The sequence below is a fragment of the Stegodyphus dumicola genome, chromosome 2 (assembly GCF_044657685.1).
Source record: "Stegodyphus dumicola isolate Sdum_Otavi_A_Nest chromosome 2, ASM4465768v1".
NCBI classification, from domain to species: Eukaryota; Metazoa; Arthropoda; class Arachnida; order Araneae; family Eresidae; genus Stegodyphus; species Stegodyphus dumicola.
The window spans coordinates 240,186,328-240,212,107 of record NC_140769.1 but is presented as its reverse complement, the minus strand read 5'-3'; the positions used below and the strand labels follow the sequence as shown (position 1 = coordinate 240,212,107).

At 32.4% G+C, this 25,780-nt stretch overlaps 1 protein-coding gene across 5 annotated transcripts in view; it reads left to right on the top strand.

Moving 5' to 3' along the window:
* The first annotated feature begins 362 nt into the window (after nt 1-362).
* The window catches only part of LOC118182473 (uncharacterized), a 652,406-nt gene continuing 626,988 nt past the window's right edge, over nt 363-25,780 (top strand). Inside the window, exons 1-2 of one of the 5 annotated variants that reach the window (XM_085811935.1) lie at nt 363-749; nt 16,239-16,308. In XM_085811935.1, the coding sequence (XP_085668061.1) occupies nt 681-749; nt 16,239-16,308 (139 nt within the window). In that variant the 5' untranslated portion in view covers nt 363-680. Of the gene's footprint in view, nt 750-974; nt 1,235-15,924; nt 16,074-16,238; nt 16,309-25,780 lie in introns of those variants that run through there. The other 4 variants (XM_085811936.1, XM_085811931.1, XM_085811934.1 and 1 more) reach the window with 4 other exon arrangements.

Below are 25,780 nucleotides of genomic sequence, written 5' to 3'. Positions count from 1 at the left end.
TTAACTCAGATAGTCTCACTTAGCGAACGGTTTCTTCCAAAGAGAAATTTTAAAGAGAGAGCAAGGAGAATCTGAACTGTGAAGAGCGCCAGATGATTACAGTGACGTCAATTCCTCCAACCAATCGCAACCCTCAGGGCCTAACCCACTTACAGAGGGGAAATGAATGATTTCATATACAATCGAATTTCAGTAAAGGTGGAACTTCGGGGATAATATTAAGAGATTATTATGGTATTGCTAAATATTACTATAAAATAAGCCATTCTCAAAAAAAAGGAAAGTTATTCTACAGGGAGGATTAAAAAGCGACTTTTCAGCTGTGCATTACTAGTGGACATGTCTTGCAGAGGTGCTTCTCCCAGCGCCCTCTAGTTTCTGTCGGCTCATATTGTTAGCGAATTTCTTTCAGGATCGTGAGTTAGTCACCGTGCATGTGATGAAGATGGAGGTGCGGGAAAATCTCTGAGAGCGATTAATTTGTTTTAAATGACCTGTGTCAAACTGCGAACGTTATCCACAGATGGGATGAAGGAGTATATTAGGAAACAATCGAAACATTAGAACAGTATGCAATTAAGCATTCTTGGGCACAATCGTTCATGATTTTGTTGCCCTGTGGTTACCTAAGTCCTTTGACTTAAATCGCGCGGCGAAACAGATATTATTATTTTAGTGAAATGCTGAGATATCTCACGCATAAGCTAAAAACACAATCACTGAATGAAGCCGATTCGTATCCGTCTAAGGTAAGTTTTAGCAAAAATACCTGCTCACTATTATTTTTTCTTTTCCTAACTCGTACCCTATTTTCTACCGGTGCATAGGTCATGTTCACGCGCATATTGGGTAGCTACGTTGGCGCAGGCGAGCTGTCATGGCTGACAAGCCAGGTATATATTTAATTCGGATTTGAAATAAAAAGAATGTCATAAATCACGCTACAGTCGTGTTAGTTTTGGTACGCCAAGTATAAGTGTGTGATTTCGGAAACTAGATCGGTAGATCGCGGCTAACGGTGTGCCAATTGATTCGCATTCGAATCCCTTTTGGCAAGCGTAACGACACTCGTGCATGATCGCTAGCACAGTAAACGTGAAATGATTCTGATTTCATTTATAAATTTTAACAAGTAACGGAAATCTGATACACTTTTCTAGAAACCTCATATTAATCTGCTGGTCAAGCACATACGATGCTCGTTGATCAAGATTTGGCTTGCCAGTATTTAAAGGTACGTGTATTCGGTCGTTTCAAATTTAACACTGTTTATGTGTTCTTCTTGTTGTTTTTAAATTAATATTAGAATTTATAAGGAGAAAAAATAACGTTATTATGCTCGGCAAGAGCGTTCGATTCATTTTGTGATACATCACGAACTGCCGTTGATGCATCGGTAAATTAACGATTCTTAACGAATTGATTGTCTGTCAAGGATGAAATAAGTTTATCTTAAGAATTTACTTAATTTTAATAACCGAAAGATTGAAATTCATTCAATATTTCTTAGGATGATTTACTTCATCTTCCCCAACGCAATAGCATTAACACTCTATTTTCACGTTCTTAGATCATGTACCGACGTTATTAAAACAGAATGTATTGATGTTATATTCTCGCTACGGTAAATTTAAGCTAATGAAATTAGAAAGTAATAAATTTGCTCATTATCCTAGTTAAGTATATTTAATTTTATTTGACGTTTCAAAACAATGTTTATGTTGTTTAGAAATGCAGCTTCGGTGTAATCCGTAATTGAAGTCGTTGGAAATTTAATTTTAGAATAGAGGGATTGTGCCTAATAATTTAAGATAATCCATTTTATTACATTTGAAGCATCATTACAAAAAATGTACTTATCGTTATAAACGTCAGTTACATCCCTGCAATTCCACATCATAGATTAGTAATTTGATTTCTTTACGGGAAATTACCATTGTGTTTAAACATATAAAGCTTGAGTTTAATGTAATGTTATTTGAATCCGTATTCTGCATTTTGATAAAATCTAGCTGTCACTGAACTTTCAGATGTTTTTATGAATAATCTGTGTATGTTTAGCCAGCATCTAAAACTTTATATTCAGTTGTACCAAAATAAATTTACCTTTTTGTAATAACATGATTTATGATGCAACTCATATTTTATTATAAAACACAAAAAAATTCTTAACCTTTCTAGGTTTGCTCAGCTTCAACATTATTATGCATACCATTTTTTCAGGCTTTTTTTTCATATTAAAAGTTTGTTTAAAACTTTGTTCTGTGGTGTTATGAAAAATGGTTTCTTTGATTTTGCTGCATATTCAGTAACAGTTCAACACATCTAAAACATATATGTTATTCTCTTTTCTTTATACTCATTATTTACTTTTTGCAATGAATTATGGTAATATTAATTTTATAAAATGTGTGAACATAAATTATAGCTCTTAAATATATTCATTCAGAAGAAAATTTTCTGTGTATAATATTTGGTAATTCATTTTCAAATTATTGTTTGTCATGAACATTTCTTAATTATAAATAATAACAAGAAGTTTAATAATTTTCATACCATTTAAACAAGTATCATAATGTTATTTTCATTTAAAGAAATATGAAAAAATCATATAAAGTTTCTGAATATGCTGTATTTTTTTATTTGATTATAATTACCAAATTATTTGTTGTACTTATTCTTCTATACTGATTTTTGATTTTCCACTGTTTATTTTCATTTTGGTGCCCATAAAATCATGATTTTTTTTTGCATGACAAAATTGTTTCACATTTAAAAGTATAATTTTTGAAACAAAAGCAAGTTATGTATTTCATCTTTATTGATTATATTGGGTATCATACTATTATTTCTTAAAATACCTGGCTAAAGTTATAATTTTATTGTTCCTTCAAGCTCATGTATTGAAACTGTACCATATAACATGTATTTAAAAATTGTTTTAAGTTTCATCTGTTTTATATTTTGATGGAGAATTGTTTAAAATAATATTGTCCAGTACAGTTACTATTCTGTTTTGCTTATTTACCTTTTGGTATTAAAATATTTTGATTATAATTTAAGAAACAGTATTGGGTAACAACTTTTCATCACATTTTCTGTCATATATATCAAAAGTGTGCTATTTATTAATGGAATATTGATAATAGGAATCCAGCAATTATAAACTTAGCTATGATTTTTCATGCTGTGATGACGACTTTTGAGTTATTAACCAAATATTTTACAGAACTGTCAAATAAACTAGAAGACTGATTCAATTTTCATTGTTAAATGTTGTATATAAAGGGTTAAATGAAATTTAAGGAGCGAGATCTTTCACAGTACAGTTTGTTTATTGCATTTTACTTAATTTGGCCTTTACAGAAACAATTATTCATTTTCTTACAAATGTTTTCTGGTGATAGAATGTTAGAACTATATTTGAAAGATATTTACATTATTCAGGTGATATTATGGAAATAACTTTTACCACTTATAACTTTTACCAGGTACTATCATTTCTTGCAAAAATATAATACAACTAATGTAGTACTGGCATTAGTTTCTAAATTTTCTTGGTATGGTCTTATATTTCTGTTAATCTTTCATTTGATAAGTAAACTGAAATTGTATTTGATACCATTTGTAATATGCTTATGTAGCTCATGAAAACATTTCATGCATTTAAAAACATTATGAATATGTAATAATTTTCATAATGAGATTAGAAGATAAGTTTTTATTGTATGTTGCTTTTTGATTGATTTATCATAACTTTTCAGTGAATTCAGAATGTACTTGTTAGATGTTCATTATATTATTTTAAAGCAAAATGCTAATCATAAATTAATTTAGTTTGAATGATTGGAGATCTGATATCCATCATAGGTCTATAAGAAGTCTATATATATAATATTTTGTTTGCATTATGAAATAAATAAGTCTATATTAAGAAAATAGATTCATAGTCAGGACATAAATTAGGACATGTATAGTCTGTGTTAGTAAAATGTTATTGTGTTGTATTTATCATATATGAATAAAAATGTTATAGCTCTTTCATTGCAATATTTTCATATATTGCTGTGAATGAACCGGTGGCTGAATTTATTTACATCATATCACATAGTGAGATATTAACAGTTCATCCTAGATATGAGATAAGTGTGCTTAGCTGCAGGATTTTGTGTGTGCGTGTGTGTACGTAGCTTAAATATAAGCCTCTCTGCATAATTATTTTCTGTACAAACACATTCCTTTTCATATGCAGTTATATTAAAGCTTACCTTAATATAAAACCATGAAATGTTATGTACATGGTTAGAAGTACTTTGGATCTTCAGAAAACAAGTTTTCTGTTTTATACAGTAATTAGTAAGAAGCATAGAAGGCACTACTTGATTTCAAGAATAGTTGAGATATTTTTCATGCATTGCAGTGTAAATGTAGGTTCTTCTGTTGGGGAATGTACCAAAATTATATAATTTTGACTCTCATTTTAAGTTAATATGAGATTATATATCAATCACTTTTGGATGTTTGTTAAAATTTTACTCTCTTAAGATGTAGAAAATACTATTAAATTTATGTGTGTTGGTATAAAATTTCTGAGAGTTTTGATAATAAAGATACGAGTTACTAATTGTGAAAAATAAATTAAATCCTATCATCTTACAACATGTATTGAATTAAAAATAAATAAATATTTCATATAAATTACCAAGCATGTTACAAAATATATTATTGTAAACATTCAGGCACTGTTTACTCTAGCTTATCAATATTATACAAATGAGAGAATATTTGTTAAATTCAAATGTATCTATATCTATATATATATATATATAATGTTTTTATAATAAATACTTGAAGCTTTGTATTATTTTATTGTTAAATAAATCATTGTAATATGTAGTACTTAGAAATTTTAACCTCGGGGAAAAAAAAAAAAAAAAAAAGAGCTTGATTTAAATTAAGCAGTTTGTTAAAAAATTATAAATAATTTTAATCCCCCATTAGACACAATTCATTGTTGTAATGATGCTAGTTAAAAATTTCCTATTACTGATATGGGAATTAGGTTACCTCTCTTTTGTACACATAACAAGATGTTACTTAGCATTTTGACTGCATTCGTTCAAAAAGCACTTTTGTAATAACTGTTGGCAAATGTCAACCAAGTTTTATTTCATTCGGAAAATGTTACCTGTTGTCATTAATGTGGCATCAAACATATTATCATCTGAGGCTTGGTTTTTCCTCCACATAAATTCCACAATATAGGATTCATTGGTAACAAGATGTTCTTCGATATTTTTAATTTTGTCATTTTGCATTTCCGTAGTTGCATTCTATGTTCTGCATGTGCTTGCCAATTTCAGTATGAATGAAATTGTATGAGGCTCACTTACCAGTAGACATAACCATATTGTTCCAGTTTTTTTTTTTTTTTTTTTTCTTGTACTCTCTTCCTCTAATATATTTTCAGGGGCGTAGCTAGAGGGGGGCATCTGTCCCCGGGCACAGAATCCAAGGGGCGCCAAACTGATGTTACGACATTTTAGAATTAAATGTTGTCCATCCTTGGCAACCAGTAGGGGGCACGAAATCTTCAGTTGTCCCTGGGCGCTGAAAACCCTAGCTACGACTCTGTATATTTTGTAAAATTTTTTCTTCCAACAGTCATTTCGACCATTTTTTATGGTCGATCCATCTTCAATGTGTGTTTTTCTTTCATACATTAATATGAGAATACTACGATGACAAGAAATGTTTCTTTTGTATAACTGATGTCCCCAAACATCCATTGGGAAAGAGTATTCTTCCAGTAATATTTTTTACATTTTGTGAACATACTATTGTTGGTCTCTAAATTTCAGTCAAACCACCAAGATTTTCATTTTCTACTTTCACCATTTCAAGGCCACATTTCTCCTTATAGATAATTATTCCAATGAAAACTGTTTTGTTTGTCATTCCATTTGCTTTTGGTAAAACTTGATTGACATTAGTTCTTCACACCAGCAGTATAAGGTTTTGTTCAAACTAATTTTTTAAATGCATTCTAACACTTTTCTGGTATTTGCAGATATTGCATTTCTAATACCATAGGTGCCATTTAACGTGATCATGCTTGTTTCTCCATGATAATTTTAATAACATTAAATGATGGGAAAAATATGCCCTGCAAAATAGCAATAGAATTTAACTAATTTAATATAACCAGAAATGTATAAATAGGTATTTTCACAGCCTTTTAATTTGTTTATGAACTGTTCACAATATCTTTGTAGAGCTGCTAGATTCTTTTGAAGCAGAAGATATGAAAAATGTGTTACACCACGAAGCCATGTGATAAGAAGGGAGACAATACCTCAGATCTTTAATATAAAAATTCATCTATGAACTACCCATAATATTTCTGGAAAGTATTTGATGTTAAACCCCTAATCTTATTATATCTTTTTTTGAAAGTGAACATGCCAACCTAAAATTAAAAATTAGGTAAGAAAAGCAACATTTGTTTTCATGTTCTCTTCTGCCCCACAAGCAATTTATTTATTTATTTTTCCCTTCCCGAGGAAGCAGGACTGATAGTCCTGAAAAATGATAGTAGTTATTCAAAATCTATGCCTAACTAAGATTGCTTTCTTTGCTTAATTTTAAATGGTTGATTTAAGTCGAGACCAACATGGCAACTTAATACCTTATGTGGTGACATTTCTATGTCACTTGCCAATTGTTATAATCTACTTTATTAGGTGACTTAATAAAGTAGATTATAACAGCTTAAAAATATATTCATTATATCGAATATATTTTTAAGCTGACAGCTTAAAAATATATTCAATATAATGTTTTGATCATATTAACAGAATTGTTGATCAGAATAAGCAAAATATTTTCCACGTTCGTTTAGAAACAGCCAAGACTTTGGCAGTTCGATAATATAATATTAACACATTAAGTGACATCAACCTTAAATACATTCTTCATTGAAACATAACTTCATTAAGTTTGAGGTAAGTTCTACAAATTCATAACAATCAAGCATTCTGTAAAAATTTGCTTTCGCACGGGGGGGGGGGGAGGGAGAACATGAGTTCTTATACAACGATGCACTGATCTATGGTTCTAAATGTTTTGCAAAACAATTAAGGGCCATTCGTCACATCATTTCAGTTCATATCAGCAATTGATTGCTGACATGCAGTTAATATAAAAATACCATTCAAAGTGTATTTTTAACATTCAAATTTTTGTTATCTTTCTGTTTTTCAGTAGGTAAAAATGCAGTATTAAAAATTTATTTTCAAAATTTTATACAATATTTGACAGATAATTATGCTGGCCCGAGCTATACTAAGAGTTAAATCTGCCATAAAACCATTATTTTATTCAAAGATTATTTCCTGATTATGTATATAAAACTTTTATATACATTCAAGAAGACAGTCCTAATTTCTCTGCCTGGACCACGAAGTTTGTGCTCATTTATATTCAGAACAATTCCATTTAGAATGTGCTAAGAAAATGAATGACTTTTAGAAATTTTCTCATTCATAATGATTGTTTGTAGTTTTGCAGCTATAATTATTATACATATGAAAATAATTATAGTTAAATTATATTTTAAAAGCAATATTTTCTAATGTAGTATTACTTGATTGTATACACTGTGGCCAAATAGGTCATAGAAATATTCTTTGTCAGATCTATGTGTGCAGGATGTCCCAATATGACATGGCTATGTGCACTGAAAAAAAACTCGAAATCCGTGCTGAAAAACACTGTGGCCAAAACTTTAATAATATTATATTTTGAGACACTCTTAATGCAGCATTTTCTTCTTAGGATTTTTTTTTTTTTTTTGAGTCTTTAATGTATTAGTGATAGCTAAGTCACATATTAAAAATCAGAACATAAGGCTTTATAAATAAATTTGCAGTGCAGTTTGCAAGTTGCTTTGCAAGAAAAAAGAAACAAGGTTGTGTCTATAATGTAGCATCATATGTATTAGCTTGAAAAGTTGAAAACATTTTACAAGAAAGATAATTAAATGTCTTGAGGTAAAAATGTGATTATGATATGGTATACCATGCATAGAGGCAAAACTAAGCAAATACACTACTTCACATTAAAGAGCAGTTTCCAGATGTTACAGTCAAATAGTTAACTGATTTAGTGCTAAATATTTAACATGGGTTACATCCTCCTTTAATTCATTGATAGGTGCATATATACATGAGCAAAAAAGACATGTTGATGTAATGTAAGCTATTCAGGAACGTTAGCAAAATGGTCTGAAAAACCTTGTTAATATATCATGCAGTTCTTAATATGTTCTCAAGTAAGAGGTAATCTACAGCACAGCATCCTACAATTTGTTACTTATCCGACAGGAAACGTGACTATTGCAAACAAAGCCTAATTAAAAAGAGTTAATAGTGCGATTATGGGATTCACTACAAGAGTTGTAGATTTATTGTCCAGTTCTCAAGAGTTCAGCTTAAAGCTAGACATGTACTGTGATGTCTTGCAATCTCAGTGTCTGTTGATGTAAATATTGTTTGCAACTCAAGTTTGCCTACTGAAACTTACGAAGAAACCTTAAACTTTCTTATTTCAATCTCTTATGGCCAAAATCCATGACTGGTGACAGCACGTCAAATATTCCTGTAATGCTTCAGCTTTCATGTTGCAATAATTGCTAATAATTTAAGCATCTGTTTATACATGTATAGTTTTACAACAGGTAAGCCATTTTACTTCATACATAATTGCAATTCTGCCCTTCTGGAAACTGCCCAAATGGCATTAAAACATAACAGTGGTATGCACTTATCATTTTTCCATCTCTGCTGAACAATCTTCACATACACACAACAAATCTGAAATGACTGCTTGATGTACACTTTTAAAAACACGTTACTGTGTTGTATCGTGAATAGTTATCGTGAAAACATACGATGCCTCATTACTCACCTTCTCCCAGAGTGAGGTAATTTTGATGCTGAGGGATATGTTTTCATTCTATCTTAGTTAAAGGATAAGTAATAACTTACCTTAATATGTTTTTTAAACATTAGGTTGCTCATAAATAAGTATGATTTCCAGATGGGCAGTTAAGGAGAAGGGCCATCTTAAGTCAGTGTCTTTCATTACTGGTGCATTTAACTTCTGCCACATATTTTCTTAGAATGTATATTTTATGTTATTTGAATTTTATGTTTCTGAGTTAATTTCTTAATTATACTCTTTTTCAAAATAAATAACTATAATTAAAAAGTAATCCGATCACCGCAAAATTTTGTATGCAAATTCCTTCATATCAAATATGCAAGTGATTAATTTTCAAGGCTAAGTGAGTGTGAATTTTGGTCATAGTGTGCATTTGTACTGCACAACTATCATCATATAAAACAGGTTTTGACTGCAGGTGGCTTATCTTTTCATATTCTTGGCATTGCAGTTCTCTGGAGACGCAATGTTATGTTGATGGAGACTTCCAATGGAGAGATAAATGTTATTTTGTTGAAGACTTAATAGACAGTTGGATAACTTCAAGCATGGCCTCATAGCAGGGATATGTGAAGCAGGCTGGCTGGTCATTCTGAGCAATGTCGCCATACGAATCTGGAACGTGGCTTGGAAAAGTGCTGGCAACAATGAATGGTTGCTGCAAGGTAGTCTTTGACAGAATCAAAGCTGTGGAAGGTGAAGGTGCACTAATAAGTGGCAAAATCAGATGACTGTGTGACAGGGTCCGAACTGCGTCAATGTCTGGTGTTCAACATGCTACAGCTTCATCTGTATCACCTTCCACCATCTCGCAGCACTTGGCTGAGGTGAGGTTTTGCTCACAGTGGCCTTTTAAGATGTCTGCGTTTTACCCCACAGCATGGATAGAGCCATATGGAGTAGTTTCATAACTGATTATCATGGATGCCAGCCATTTGGCATTACATAGTGCTCAGGAATGACCCTGCTTCAGTTTTAGAGCAGATGACTATTAGGTCAATGTGTGGAGGGGCCAGGGCCAGCTGTCCCAATCAGCCTTTTTTATTTTAAAGAGGAACACAGCCATTATCCATGGTGTGATGTTATGGCATGCTTCTCTTACAGCAGGTTGACTCTGGTCATCCTGCAGCTGAATGATATATTGATAACGTCCTATGGCTGTGTGTATTATCCTTCATCGCACGCCATCCTGGAGCCATTTTTTGACAGAATAATGTTAAGTCTCATACAGCTCACATATATGTTTTGTCAATGGGATATGGTAGGCTGTCCAATTTGGACACTCTAAAATGTCACATATCTGGAGCAACAGTTGAGCAATGCATGGCAGAATGTATCGCAGGGTGAGATTAGGAATTTTTTACTCTTTACTTATCTCAATTTTTACAAGGAGGCATTGCTGCTACTGTTGGTTCACCAGTTACTGATTTGAACATTCGATGTGCAGTTGCTTGCCACTGGTGGGTTCTATGGCCTTGAATTTTTATTAATTTCATTACCTGTTTATGAGCTTTATGCATATTTAATTTCAATAAAAACAGTCTCATTATTCATGCTGCTCCCCCCAAAAAAAGAGTTTACAACTATACAACAATCTATCATTCTGCTTTCTAGTTTAGCTCTAATAACTTTGATTTTAGCTTATTTTTGTGACTGAAATAGGTTGTATATTGAACCAAACAACATGGAGAGAAAATAGAATACATTTTTGTTTTGGAATAAAATTTTCAGTGGTTCAATAGAAATAATTCAATAACCAGTTTTTTTTTTTTCCTAAGTACCAAGTAATAGTAACAATGATTAAATAAACATTGCAGTTTAACTTAATCACTGGTGTGTAAAAGCTAAAAACATTTTAGAGAATTTTGTCTAATTTGTATGAATAAACTAAATCCTGCAGTTATAGCTACGTAATAAATACTCAGTCCTAGTTTAGCATTTGTCATTTGTTTGAAAATGTAGAATATTTCACAGGAGTCTCATCATTGTTTCCTGTTAAATGATACTTTAAATAAATGGCTCTTTTTAAAAAAAATTTAGGACCTATTGTAATAACTGTGCTGGAATGACAGTTATAATTAAACTGTTGTCATAATTATTATTTTTCATACTTTTATTACTAAGTCATTTAAGGGTTTTTATTGTTACATGCTTTATATTTTTTAATATGGTATGAGATTAGGAAGGAAGTTGGGCAGTAGTATTTCTCTACTGCCATTTGTATAGTCCAACTCAAATATTGCTATATGCCACTGTTAGCTTCCAATATGCAAGCTGTTTTCTGGCTGTTTTAATGTATTGTGCTTCAATGAGCGCTTGATGTAGATTGATTTCGGAGCATAAGTCCAGAAGGACAGCTTGTAGGTGTGGAAAGAGGGTCACCATTAGCAAGGTAAGTCACATTAACAAAGTGAGACTTCCTGTTAGCTGTGTAGATTCCAGATTAAAAGATGAAATTTACAAAATTTCATGAGTACAAAATAGCATAACTTAGTAAAAAAAGGTTGCAGGATCATGTCTTGATAATTAATATAAATAAAATAAATACTCTAAATGCAGTAGATATTTACAAAAGTCCTCAGAATTAGATTTTAAAATCACATACGTAGTATATACACCTTCCCTAATTGAGTTGACAGATTTGTACTGCGTGAACAAAGTATTCCAATAACTGTTGAGTATATAATATTAAATAAAGTACAATTCTTAATGCAGGTACAGAATACATGAAGAAATGAAAATAATGAATATATACATATATACAGTGCACATAGTCCAGTATTTAAACCACAAACGTGCAATATACAGATATGGAAGTCAGATGGGATGGTCATCCTCCAAAGTCGAAGCTCTGAGAATTGTAGCTTGGTATGAACAGTCCATCAGACGTAGTCTTAAAAGCAATTTTAAATATTTATTAAGTGGGAAAATCTTGATTTTCATTTAGGAGAAAAGCAGCAAATGGACGTAAGTATCTCTCTTCATTAAGGATGATATAATGGAACAGTCTGAAGTGATTCATTATTTCACAGGCACACTGAAAGAATTTTCTATTTGTCGTCCTGAAAAATTTATCCGTAGTGTCTATTTTAAGATCATTGGGAATTAAATAATTCTGCACAAAGTAGTGGGCACTTGTAATAGTTCATAAGAAACAGTTTTGCACTACTTGCAATTTATGAATATCCTTATCAGTCGCTGCAGCCCAAGCAGGAGAGGTGTAACTCATGATAGACTGTATGACACAAATGTAAATAAGTGGTTTTTTATACAAGTTGAGCTTGGAGTATTTCCCAGTTGTAGGTAGGAGGCATCTCATCACTTTAGTGGCTTTATTTTTGATATGTTCAATATGGTGTTTCCAGGTCCATTTAAGATAACTCCAAGATATTTATCATTGTTTACCAGAGGTACTGGCTCATTAAAGAGAAGTAAGTGCTTCTTAGGTTGCAGATTTTTTTGTATGGTTAGTATATCATTTTTTTTTTTTTTTTTTTTTTTTTTTAATGGAATGGCAGGCACTTGCCTTTTTTCAGCAGAAGTAGTGGCCATTCTGTTATGGAGGCACCTAATAAGTGGCCACCATTATCTCTGGGACAGACACTTTACATTCATGCCTTCTCCGGGATTCAAACCCGGCCCTTCGGTATCACAGTCAGTTCTCCTAACTACTATTGGGTGGCAGTCAGTATATCATACAAATGGCATGATCCGTATGCCATAAAAATCACATTTGTATGTTCTGTATTTGTCTACTGCCATTCTTTTACTACTAATCATGCTAATCTTTTTTAAGATGGAACATTTTTTGACTCTTGATAAATTTTAATCATATTTTGAAAAAACTTTTTATGCAATATCATATGCAATAGTCTTATCTTATGGATTATCAGCATAACTGCTGATGTTTAATATAAAAGACAGATCTAATCAGGTGTGAACTTCCAACTGGAATTGTAAAAATATATTATGCAATGAAAGATGCAGCAGTTTTAATACATAGGTGCATATATATTTTTTATATTATAACAGTAACAAGTAAAGATTATGTAAATGCAAGCTTATTTACTGGAAATATTCCTCCCTTATGATATCATTTTTATTATTTTAAAAATAATAATAAACTAAAAATATAGCCCAATTTGGTTAATCTTTGGATTATGGTAACTTGGCGAAAATTTGGCGACCAACCCTGCTACAGCAACCTGCTAGTTTTTGTTTGGACGCCATTTTGTTTTCACGAAGTAAAGGCATTTTTTTTTTTTTTAAATTAACATTTTTTTTCCAAAAATCTGCTATCCGAATTACGCTTATGCTAGAACTTTTATGGTACAAAAGTGCTTAATCATGACGAAGATTAGGTGCGAAATTGGGAGAAAGTGCAGAATCGCAAACTGCTTGCCGCGTTTTTAAGAATTGCACATATATGGTATCCATGTACACGTCGACCTATTTTCACTTAAAAAAACATCCCAGAATTACACAAAAATGGCATTGCGCACAATCTTGACTTTATCCATGTACACTGCTAAATTCCTAGCTAGTAACCTTTATCGCCTTACCAAAATGTCGCCGAACTACCTGTTACCATATTCCAAAGATTAGCCTTAAAGGTTAATTATACTTAAAATGCTATAAAATACACTTGATGAATAACTAGTTCTAAATATCTGAATAAAAATATCAATAGGTGAATGATGTACATATATGTAGATAAATTAATCAAATTATCTATTTATTTTAAAAGAAAATTTGGTACTTGCCGAAAATCTCGTCGACTGCAAGAGACGGCGCCAATCGCACCCCCCACAAAAGCATTTACTAAATAAAAGAAAAAAATTCTATTCTTATTTTTATAATAGAATATTAATAATTATTTTTTATAATAGGACATTAGGGTATATAATTATTATTAGAATAATAACTAACACATGTAATCAAGATTATACCAAACCCACAGTGTTTGAAGAAGACTTTTCCATTTTTGGCGAACAATCGCGTAGTTTGGCGTCTTTTCTTTAATAGGCAAAAATGGTCGACGGGATTTTCCCTAAGTACCGAAAATTTTAATCTGAAGGCCTTAAAACTTTACATGTTTAAAGAGCTTGTTAGATGCATTTATATAGTTTCCTGTAATTAATAAATAAAAAATTATTTATCAGTCCTTTTCAAACTTCCATGCTATGAAATTAAATATTTTAAACATATTAGTTCTGATCCCATTCAGAAAATAAGTCAACTTTATCCGTCCCACCTCCAAAACATTGCTTTTTGAAATTTTATATTTGTTTTAAAAAGTACAGTAGGATAGAAATCCACGGTGCTGCTGACATGAGGCTGTACGAGTCATAAGCCATTCAGAAATTAGGCTAAAAAGGAGAAAAATAAATGAAAGTAATTAATTTCTTCTTATAAATAAGAAACATATATTAAATATTAATTAAATGTATTCTAAAATATATTATAATTACAAAAAATAAAAATAAAAGCATATAAAATTATTTATTCGCCCTTATCTTACATTTTTCTCTTTACAGTAGGACTAGGATGTTCTAATTCAGAGCACCTCTTCTCTCATATTATACAGAATCATTATTTCCTGATCACTCATATGAATTTGTTCTAAACTCCATTTTTCACTAATACGCTTAAGAAAATCGTTGTGTAGATAACTTGCAATTATAGTACAATAAAAAAGTGTCATTTTTAGTTCAAATCGTAATAAGAGTTAAAAATTCCGGGATTTTTGCAATAAAGTGATGGTAGTCAGCCATGTTTAATGATGATGCGAAACAGAACCTGAAATTTTAATGACAACCTTAAGAACACATTCAAGATACATCGCTTTTCGAAACTATAACCGTCATTATTCAAACTCTAATTAAATTAAGTCATATTTATGGGTAATACATTTCCGGTGATTACCAGTCATGAACGCCAGTGACAGCTTTGGCTGGCTCTATTTGTGGTTTCAGGTTCTGTTATCTTCACACGTTATAATGTTGTTACATGTGGCTTTATTGGAAGGATCAATCCAAGCCTAATAATAAAAGGAAGTATTATGTAAGAAATGAAGTTATCATAAAAAAACAAATATGGCAGATATTTCTACTTTTGCAGCGGCTGGATACTGTTGAACTATTGCCCTCAGTTTCCTTTGGAACAGTTCCCCCCCCCCTGCTTCTGTTTTTTTTTTAATTTTTATTTCTGCTCTTGAACGAAACTGAAAGTCGTTTAGTACGTTATGCGTGGAGTCCACTTTCTGGATCTATAACGATATGGTTCACCTTTCATTGCTATCAATCAGCTCTTCATGTGTGATAAGCCAATGCCAACTTAAAAGTACGCCAAGAACACAGCAGTTCTATCAAATATTGAAACCGAGAATACGGATAATCAGAAAGTAAAGTAGATAATTAGAAAGTAGTAAGTTTTACCTGACATAATTTAAATAGCAGATTCTTCATTATTTATCACTTGCTAAATCGTAAATGAATCGTAGTTCCCGTCAAAATCTTAACACAAATAACATCTCAGGATCAAAACGTGTTGAGCCACGATATTTGGCGCTGTTTGTAGTGCAAGTTTACCATCTGTGGCGCTCTTGGCCCAATACTGGCAAAGAATCTCTAAGATTCTTTGTACTGGCTTTGCCCATTAACAGAAGATTACCATCAAAATTCCAATTATTGCAGTCTTGCAAGATTTAAAATAGCACAGAGTTTAAACTTCAGTTACAGTTAAAAGTTTAGCAACTTTGGAAATATATATAGATTTAACGGCTTTTTATAAAAATAATCAACAAAATATGGTAACTTATTTTAATACCGTGTGAGCAAAGCTGCTGCCAATAAATTCCAAATGTCGCCAAAAGTAGCCTAAGCCATCCTCATTTCACTGTAGACGTTTGGAAGTGCTGTGCTGTTTCAGATAGTGGCGGATTTTCGGTTTTCTGTTATACGTTGTACCTGTTTTCACTTCATCTCTCCAAATCAGGATTTATTTATTAAGGATCTTAGCTTCTTACAATGAAGTTGCCATCACGGGGAAGATTTGTTCTTCAAAACCTGGTATTTATTGAATTAATTTACTATATCCCATTCTTTTAGATAGATCTGCAACTAATTGACAAAAATTCTTATTCATGCATATATTCTAAATTTTCGTATTTTCTGTATTATATTTGCAAAATTTCAAACCATTTTCATGTACAGAAATTTTATTATTATTTTCAGAATGATGATGACCATGATTCTGGAACAGAATCAGATGATGAGGGAGCTGATGCAGAAGAACTGGAAAAATGTAAATATTTTTTAACTTAAAACCGTGTAAAAAATTAAAGGCATATAATTATGAAAAAACACAATACATTAATCTTTTTCAGTAATTTTTATTTAGGAAGCTGAAGTTCTTTGAAAGCCATAGTTCTGTTTTTAAAGAGATATAGTTTATAGTTAAATAAATGCTCTGAACTGGTGTGTGTGTGTGTGTGTGTGTATGTATGTGTTATGAAATTTTGAATAAGGACCTCTGGAGTAATTATAAAAAATTATAAAAAATATTATTGGCACTTAAATGCAGAATAATTAGAATTCTAGAAAAACTGCAGCACTAATTTTATTCATTTGCTTATTAAAATAGCTTTCTTTTTTAAATCTGTGTATTTAAAAAATCAAAGTAAAGAGAAAGAAATGAAATATAAATTGCTTTTTAAAGCAACTTCTATATATCTGACTTTGTTGTTTTAAAAAATTCACTTAGTTGGAGAAACTAATTTCAGTTCTATTGAGGGTGAAACAGTTTTCATTATTCTATTCTCTATCTTTGTTTAACTCTGGATGTATACTTTTTCTTCTGTAAATGATGGTATAACTTTTGAATTATCTTAAATTGTGTAAGCAGAATATGTTGACGACCTCTAGTTCTACTTTTAGTTTCTATGGATTCAGTATCTGTAATTTATAGTTTGGAGAAGGGTAAGACCATTTTTATTTATAAGTTTGAAGAAAAAGGTGCCAAATTAAGAATAGGCTTAGAATAAAATCAAAATCGCCCAGATTGTCCATGAACTTGAGCAGCTGCATGAGTGTTTCAAACTAATGTAGCAAAATAGCAAGGGTGGAAATGACAATTGTAATATCTTGTGTGGTTTCTTAGGTTACAGAACACAGCTCAATCACATGCTTTTCTTAGTTCAAATTATTAACAAATGGGTATAAATATAATGACAAGAATTTGTAGCTATTCATTGACAGACAAATACTATTTAACTTATTTTTGTCTGTACTCGTATGGCTGGATAAAAGAGAATTTTTATTGGCATCTTGCCTAGAAACAGTATATTGTGCTATTGCAAGTATTACTTTTCTTTTCTTTTTCCTCAGTCTTGTTTTAAGAATTAAGCTCTGAAACAGTAAAATTCTTTACTTTCATATGTAGGACAGAGAGAGAGAGGATACGTACTGTGATATTCAGTACACTTTAATGCAGTATAGAATACACTGTATTTTATTTCTGTGTATAATATAGGGAATGTCTTATTGTTCATAATTTATTATTTAAAATCTCTCTCTCTATATATATATCACATAAATATTGCGTTTATGATATTGTTTGCCTAGGTCCATCATTTTCATGTATTTGTGGATCTACTAGTGGTTAAGTCAAAAATCACAGCACTGAATATTTGACCCAGGTTCAAACTCTGATATTTAGACTGACTGCATGGGTGATTTTGTGTTTGTTTCATGTACAACATGAATACAAGACAGGTTTTCCTTAAAAAGGTCCTCCAAGAAGGCAACTTTTGTTAGGTACATAGCCCATGTACTGTGCCACAATCTAAATAAATGCAATCAATGCTTTCATTTATTTGCAATATCCACAGATACAGAGATACTGCTATACTATGTATATATATATATATATATATACATACATTGATGAGCCAAAAATTATGACCATCCCCACATTTTTTAATGAACTCTTCTGGATGACATGGAGGGCACATGATTAAGAGAAAGTTGTATTTAACTGCTACTGGAGAAGGTAAGGAATCATTCTTGCACTTACTTTTGCAAGTGATGAGAAAGGCTGCTGATCTAAGCAAATTTGATAGGAGGCAGATTGTGATTTCTTGATAGATGGCAGAAGACTCTGAATGAATATCACCAAAACTGCATGACTGATAGGCTATTTACAATCTGCTGCTGTTAGTATTTATGAAAAGTGGATAAATGGCAGTGAAACCAGCAGCAGATGCCAAAGTGTTGGATATCCACACCATCATCAAAGAAAAAAGACTGAGACTGTCCCATTTGGTACAGCAAAATCAATTGTCTGACAGCCCAATAAAATTTAGGTCTAAGTGCAAATGATTTAGAACATACAGTTCAGTGGATACTGTTGGATATGTAACTGCACAGCAGTGTGTTCTATTGACCAAGCGTCATTGTCGACTATGTCTCCAGTGGGCCTGGTAGCAATGAGACTGGACCATGGATATGTGGAAGACAGTTGCCTGGTTGGATCAATCATGATTTCTCATTCATCACATTGATGGTCATGTCAGGGTATGCCGTCTTCCAGTGAACAGTTGCTTGCCCTGTGTATGACCCATACTGTAGGTCATACACAGGCTGGTGGTGGCAGTATTATGCTTTGGGAGATATTCTCATGGGCTGCTTTGGTATCCTTATTTGTGGTAGAACAGACTATGAAAGCTGCGGACTATCTGTACCTAATTGAGGATCAGTTGTATCCTTACATAGCATCTGTCGTTGAATGGAGTCTTCCAGCAGAACAATGTCCCATGTCACAGGGCTCGAAGAGCACTCGGATGAATTCCAATTAATGTTCTGGCTACCTAACGGCCCAGATTTTTAACCTGATGAGCACATTTGGGATGTCATGGAGCACAAACACCACCATGTGAGAATATATTGACTTTTCATGACTGCTGCTTATACATTTAGTATAACCGTCTCCAGTCATCATCTATCAAAAACTTGTGGCAGCTATACCAAGGAAAGTTGCAGCTATTTTGAAGTCCAAAGATTGTTCAGCAGTTTATCGAGTAGGTGGCTATTATATTTTTGGCTCTTCAGTGTATATATATATTGTTTTAGTACTTTTATTTTTTTCACTTTTCAACAAGTATTTATTTCACTATTGATAACATTTCTGGACTAGTATATTTATTCATAGCATTTTATTGCTTAAGTAAACAATATTTTTTTTATTTATGTTTTTTACTTTCTTTTTAGCATGTACTGGTTTAAATATGTGTAGGATTTATATATTTTCATATTTTTAGCACACACACATATATATGAGAAACAAAGAAAATTATGAGCATTTTCACATATGTTACTTTAAGTGTATTGCAAGTTTTTATGTCAAAGTGAGCTTTGTAATGAATTTTGAATTTGTTTTATTATTTGATATTTTTGAAACTAGATTTGGTTACTTAAGTATCTTGGATGCAGTTAATACCTCTTTCTCCATATTTAGAATCATAATACAATAAATCAACAAAAATAATAACATAAAATAGATATATTTATTCTAAGTGATCAACCTTCCTCTTTCTTTTCATGAGGCTATATTTATGAGAGAAAGAGTGACTATGGAATTGGTAAAATAGTCGCTTAATGTTATCTGCTGTGATCATTTGTTCCTCAGATGAAATAATCAAATACCTTTTTTATGAGTTTAAATATGTGCTCTGTTTGTGTTCAGTACTGTTGTTCTATGCCAACTTGTGTTTTAAATATTTCAGGTTATTCTTAAGGTTCAGGTTATTCTTCAATTATATTCATTTGTGGCATTTTAAGTTCTAAGAAAATTTGATAAAAGCACTAAATAAAATGTCAAATGTTTATTCCAAAACAAAAATAATTTGCTATTGCAAATTATGGTACTATTCGGTTTCGAGGGCCGTAAAAAATCGCCAAACTATTGTTGATGCCAATGCTGGCGAAAATTGGTTATTGGCCAGCAAGGCACAATTTCAAGATTGCTGCTACACAAAACCAAAATAAGAAGTAAAAGAATTGCACAAACTCAATGTCCATGTAGAGACATTGATCTATTTTCACTTTAAAAAAAACGGATAATTGCACAAACTCAGCATTGCGCACTTCCTTTGTCCATGTTTACATCGATATATTGTCACTTAAAAAATATCAGGAGAATGATGGCATCATATAATGTTAAAAATAAAGTTATTCATCGCCAAAATTGAAAAAAAAAATATAGCCAATGTAAGCTCAATAAAAAGGAAATATATGTTATCGCATATACGCAATACAAAAAGGAAATATCGACATACCATATTTAGAAATTTCTGTGTCTTCAGTCTATGGCTCACACAATTTCTTAACAGCATCCAAAAACTTTCTAAAATTATCTGAATTAGAATATGCATACTGCGGTCACCACATAAATTCACAAAATAAGAGTAAAATATATGCTCTGTAGTGCCGGACTGTCGGGACAAATCCATTCAAAGCCATCTGAATGATCTTTATGTTTGACCATATGCATTTTCTTCATACAAACAAGACACTTATAATGACTACTAAGTAAATCTTCATTTACACACCAGTCAATTAATGCTTATTTTCCCTTTCTTTCCAAATCATGCAGAAACTTTATATTAATCTCATCACTTACAGCCATTTTACGGTGTACAACACAAAATAAACAATGTACTTCCTAACGAACATCCAACGCAAAAATAAGCCCTTACAGATATTTTCCATCAGTCAAATTCACCACAATCATGTAACCAATCAGGTCATAATAAGGTTTATATAACATTCAACTACTCAGGTTACCATAAATGGAACAACAATTTGGCAAAAAATTAAACAACTTAGTGATAATCCAAAGAGCATCTTAAAATATAGACCAGCGGTTCTCAACCTTTTGACTAATGCATACCATCTAAAAAAAAACTGAGAACCTTTAGTACCACCGCCACTCTTGAACGAAGTTCAGATCACATAAATTTATGAGTGTTAGAGAAAAAAACTCAATCAGGATGTTGGTGTTTTAATTTTTGAATTTAATAGCTAAAAATACTTTGCTTACCACCTATTTTTATGTACTACCAGTTGAGAACCCTTGGTATAGACTAGCTCAAAAATAATATTCCATTGCAAAAATAATTTGTTGTTATTTTAAGTCCAAAATATTAGTTATTCATTTTCTTTGCTAATTTTAGTTGCAGTTAAAATTTTGCTTCTTTTTCTTTTTTTTAATTTTATTTTTGATTTCTGTTATTTCTAGTAGGAGGGAAAATGTAAGTTTTCCAGAAGGATTTATGTAGTTTTAATGAGATACTTCTGTTTTCCAATTTTTATATTTCTACTCATAATTTTTGTGTAATGAATACATTTTTATTACATTCATAAATGCAATTACTACATTATTATATTCATAAATGTGATCTTTAGAATATAGTTGAATACTGATTCTGAATTTTTTAATTAAATCATAAGCTTATTTATATACTAAATTTTGTGGTTTCTTCTAGAAATTCAGCAGTATTCAAAGTGGCCCCATTGTCTATATCTGCTAAAATTTACATATATATATATTTTGTTTAAAATAGATTATACCAGCAGATCTTGTCAAATAGCAACTGAAGTAAACAAGTTATGTGAAATAAAATAAAATAATAATAATAAAAAAAAAAAAAAAATCAGTGTTTTTTTTTTCGGGGGGGGGAGGGGTGTAATGATAGAGAGAAATAATGACTGAAAAGAACCTGAGGACTTATATTGTGTACTTTTTAATTTTTAAAGCTTTTAAAATGTTTCAATGTTTTGGGAGGGGGGCAACTCATTATAGAATAATTAATTTTGTTAGTACCACTCTTTTTATTTATGGTGTAAAATTTGGCGTGAAAACTTAATAATGGTTATTTAAATCGCATTATTACTAATAACCTTTAGTCTCAAAATGTAACAATTAATATTACTATGCTCGTCTCGCTTGTATCATATAATTTCGATATTCTGCCAATACTATCTAAATCACACACCTAGTCAAACGAGCCCAGATGTTTAAATATTGCTCAGTGTTTAAACAGTATGTATATTCCGCATAGAGGTATGAAACACCCCATATCGATGCCCATCCGTAGTTCAAACAGCAACATTTCCGCCATTAAAACGGGCGGGAGAAAATTGCAATTCGCACGGAAAAAAGAACTTACTCAAGGGAAAAAAAAAAAAAAAATTAACGCATATCGTATGCTTCTTTTTACATTGTTGCCTCGTTTATATTTATCTCCGGTAATTGACTTGACCCCTGGCGAACTGTCGCCCATCGGAAAGTAGTACTGGAATGAAACGAAAAGAATAAAAAGCATGAAATTAACGTGTCTTCCCAACTTGCTTTGTTTCCTCTATGAAACCGGCATTTCGAGAAGTAATGTAGAGGAAGGTATGCTTTTTATTTCTTTTTCGCAATGATACGGTTCATGCTACTGGAGCTGAAAGAGGATTGTTTTCTGAGCGTTTTCTTTTGAATTTTGAGTCAGTTGACCAAGCTTAACTTATTTTTGTTTGCTTGTAATCAAATTTCTCTGCTGCATATTGAGCGGTCGTCTTGGAGAAATAATCTCTGAAGAGGAGATTCCCATTTCGACGACACGTTGGTTACAGAGCTGCTAATAACAGTATGTTCCTGACATAGTCCATCCAGCATAATGCTTTTTATTAATCTTTTCAAGCTGTACCAGGCATAATTATAACGAAATAAGCCGTCTAAAAACAATATATATGCAATATTTTGATTATTATCTTTGACAAGAAGCTTAATTAAGAGAAAATTTACCATTTGAATTGAGGTTTTTATGATTTAGAGTCAACAGACAGAATGTTGACCTTTGTATACGTTACATTCGTACTATTTTATCCCGAGAATATTAAAAATAGCTTCGGTCTGCACAAACTTCAGAATGAACTGTTTTTGCATGAGAGAGATCGTTAATTAATAATTTAAACTCAGTGCTGTCCGCAACAGGTATAAAAACGACGCATATTTAAAAATTTTGAAACCATTTTATCCACTAATGTGATTTGCGGAAGAATATGAAATATGATTCTCTACGAAATGCGTAGGATTAAATAGTTAGCTGGTAACGGTAAATAGAGCTTAAAAACCAGGGGCGTAGCTAGAGGGGGGCATCTGACCCCGGGCGCAGAATCCAAGGGGCGCCAAACTGATGTTACGACATTTTAGAATTAAATGTTTTCCATCCTTGGCAAGCAGCAGGGGGCGCGAAATCTTCAGTTGTCCCTGGGCGCTGAAAACCCTAGCTACGACTCTGTTAAAAACGTTCAAAAAATTATTTTTATGGAAGATATCGTATATTCCGGCTTATAATGCGCACTTTTAACGCAAAAAATCAGATCGAAATTTTCGGGTGCGCATTATAAACGCCGGATACAAAAATGATATATTTAAAAATAAGGGAACGAAGAGCATACGGAAATTAGATTTCTACATGTACCTGAATGCTGTTCATTCGAAAGAAATGACACGCCTTATGAACTTGAAAATTTTCATGATCGGATAGTTTTTCATATCAGATAATTAATTACCTTTACGTAAACCATATTAAGTATTATGCTTTCACTCATTAGGGAAAACATCTGACTCTTAATTCCGCGAATTCATTCCGGTCGGAAGTGCATTCTTACCCCAAATTATGTCCCCTTTTTCTGGAAACCCTAGATTAACATTCTTGTATGCATCTGCATTCAATTCAACCATCCTGTTTGCAAAAATATTTACACCTTCAAGCATCCCACCCACACGTATTGGTCCCCTTATCGCTTGTCAAGATAGTATGCCAGTGTTTGACAGTTTGGGGAAAATCTTCGAAGGGATGACTTATGAGCATCGCACATGTATATTTCAGGTTTGGTCTTCAAGAAAAGGGTGCACGTTGTACGGCGGAATATACGGCAATTTAAGTTGGCGCACTAACGCTATGCACCTTACGTTCGGAATTTTCTCATTACTTTTACAGCTGGCTCTTTAATCACGCGGTTTCGAGTTGCGCTGTTTTACCTATATCCCGATTTTCTTTGAATGAAATACTGGTAATAAGAATTTTTTGGAAAGCATTTTGAAAAAACTAATGGACAGACTGCATAGTCAAGAAACCTCGGAGTATTACGAGTGCATAAATTATATGCACACACTAATCGATTAAATTCATTACAATTTTTTTTAAATAATTCGCTCACATATAAACGCACAAACACTTGTGGGCTTTACATTTGTGCCTTTGCTAGTGACCAAAAAGTTAACTTATTTTTTTTTAAAGGAGAAACATAAAACAACGGTAGTTACATATTATGCTATCCAGTTATTTTGCAACCGTTTTCTTCTGCTAGTATTGCGGTCAGCTCAAATTTCTTCGGTATGTACTTAAAACGTATCGCATGGCGTTAGCTTCGCTTGAACAGTTCCTGAATTCAATAAACTGAGCCATGCCGCCCAGACGTTATAGTGGTTAGGGAAACCTAACTGTGATACCGAAGGGCTCGGCTTCGAATCCCTGAGAAGGCAAGGATGTAACCGTCTGTCCCTTCATAGGAAGCAAAGGTGGCCCACCTACATTTGGCCTTGGAAATGGCCGATACCGGCATGTGCAAGTGCTCACCTTTGGGGGGGGGATAAATAAATAAACTGAGCCTGTAGTGAAGAAATGACCTTGCAAGCTGCATTTATAGTATCGACATGATAAAATACAAATTTTGATAATGATGCAATAATAAGTGAACAGATTAAATTTGCCTCGGGCATGCAATCCCGAGCATATAAGATCAACATCGGAATAGCATGGACATGGCATAGGAACGACAGCAGTATGTTATCTGTATGCAACGGTAAGAATTTAATTAATAACAGCATATAATCAAGAACGAATTTGATTAAATTATTATTATTTCTTTAGGGTACCTACATAGTATCAACACCAATAGCAGGACCAACGCCGACATAGAGTCGAAACCGGTTTTTGAGTTGCCTTGTTTATTTTGGGTCGGCAGAGAGGCTGTCGGTTTTGTTTGGTCTGATCCTAAATCCCCGATCTTCCTTAGTTCACAGCTAGATTCACTGTGTTTTTTAGTCACTGTGTTTATATAATGTTTTTAATGATTTCTGAGCCTCCTACTAGTTGTCGAATGGTTAACATCGCCGAATACTGGTAGTTGAACTTGCCTTGAGTTCGAATCTAGGCGAACGGGCTGGCTGCACGGTTTGTTTTCCCCGCGTGAGTACGAGCCAGTTACCCCCAGAAAGTCCTCCACGGTGGCAGCCGTCTTCGCTTTGTATATTCGAATACCCTAACCTTTAATAATTCTAGCTAGTGTAATTTCAGGGGTGTATGGTGTAATTTATAAGAGATAATTGCGTTTAAATCCCGTAAGTTATTAATAACAGACAGGATAAATTTGAAAGAAAAATGAAACATTTGATGCTTTGCCGAATGGCACGGAAGTTAAGAATAGTTTATTTCAGGCTGTAACTATGCATTTCTTTTAAATCTCCAAATTTTATAATGAAACTTGAAACATAAATATCTTAGGTATTGCCGAGTGGCTTTTAAATTGTTAATCAAAATTCAATAAAGTTCGCACGAATCATGGAAAAAAAAAATCATAATTCTGACTTCGGGATGCGCATGCTGGAGTGAGGATTATGTGTGTGCGAAATTTGAGGGTTCGTAGCTGCCATGGCCCACCAG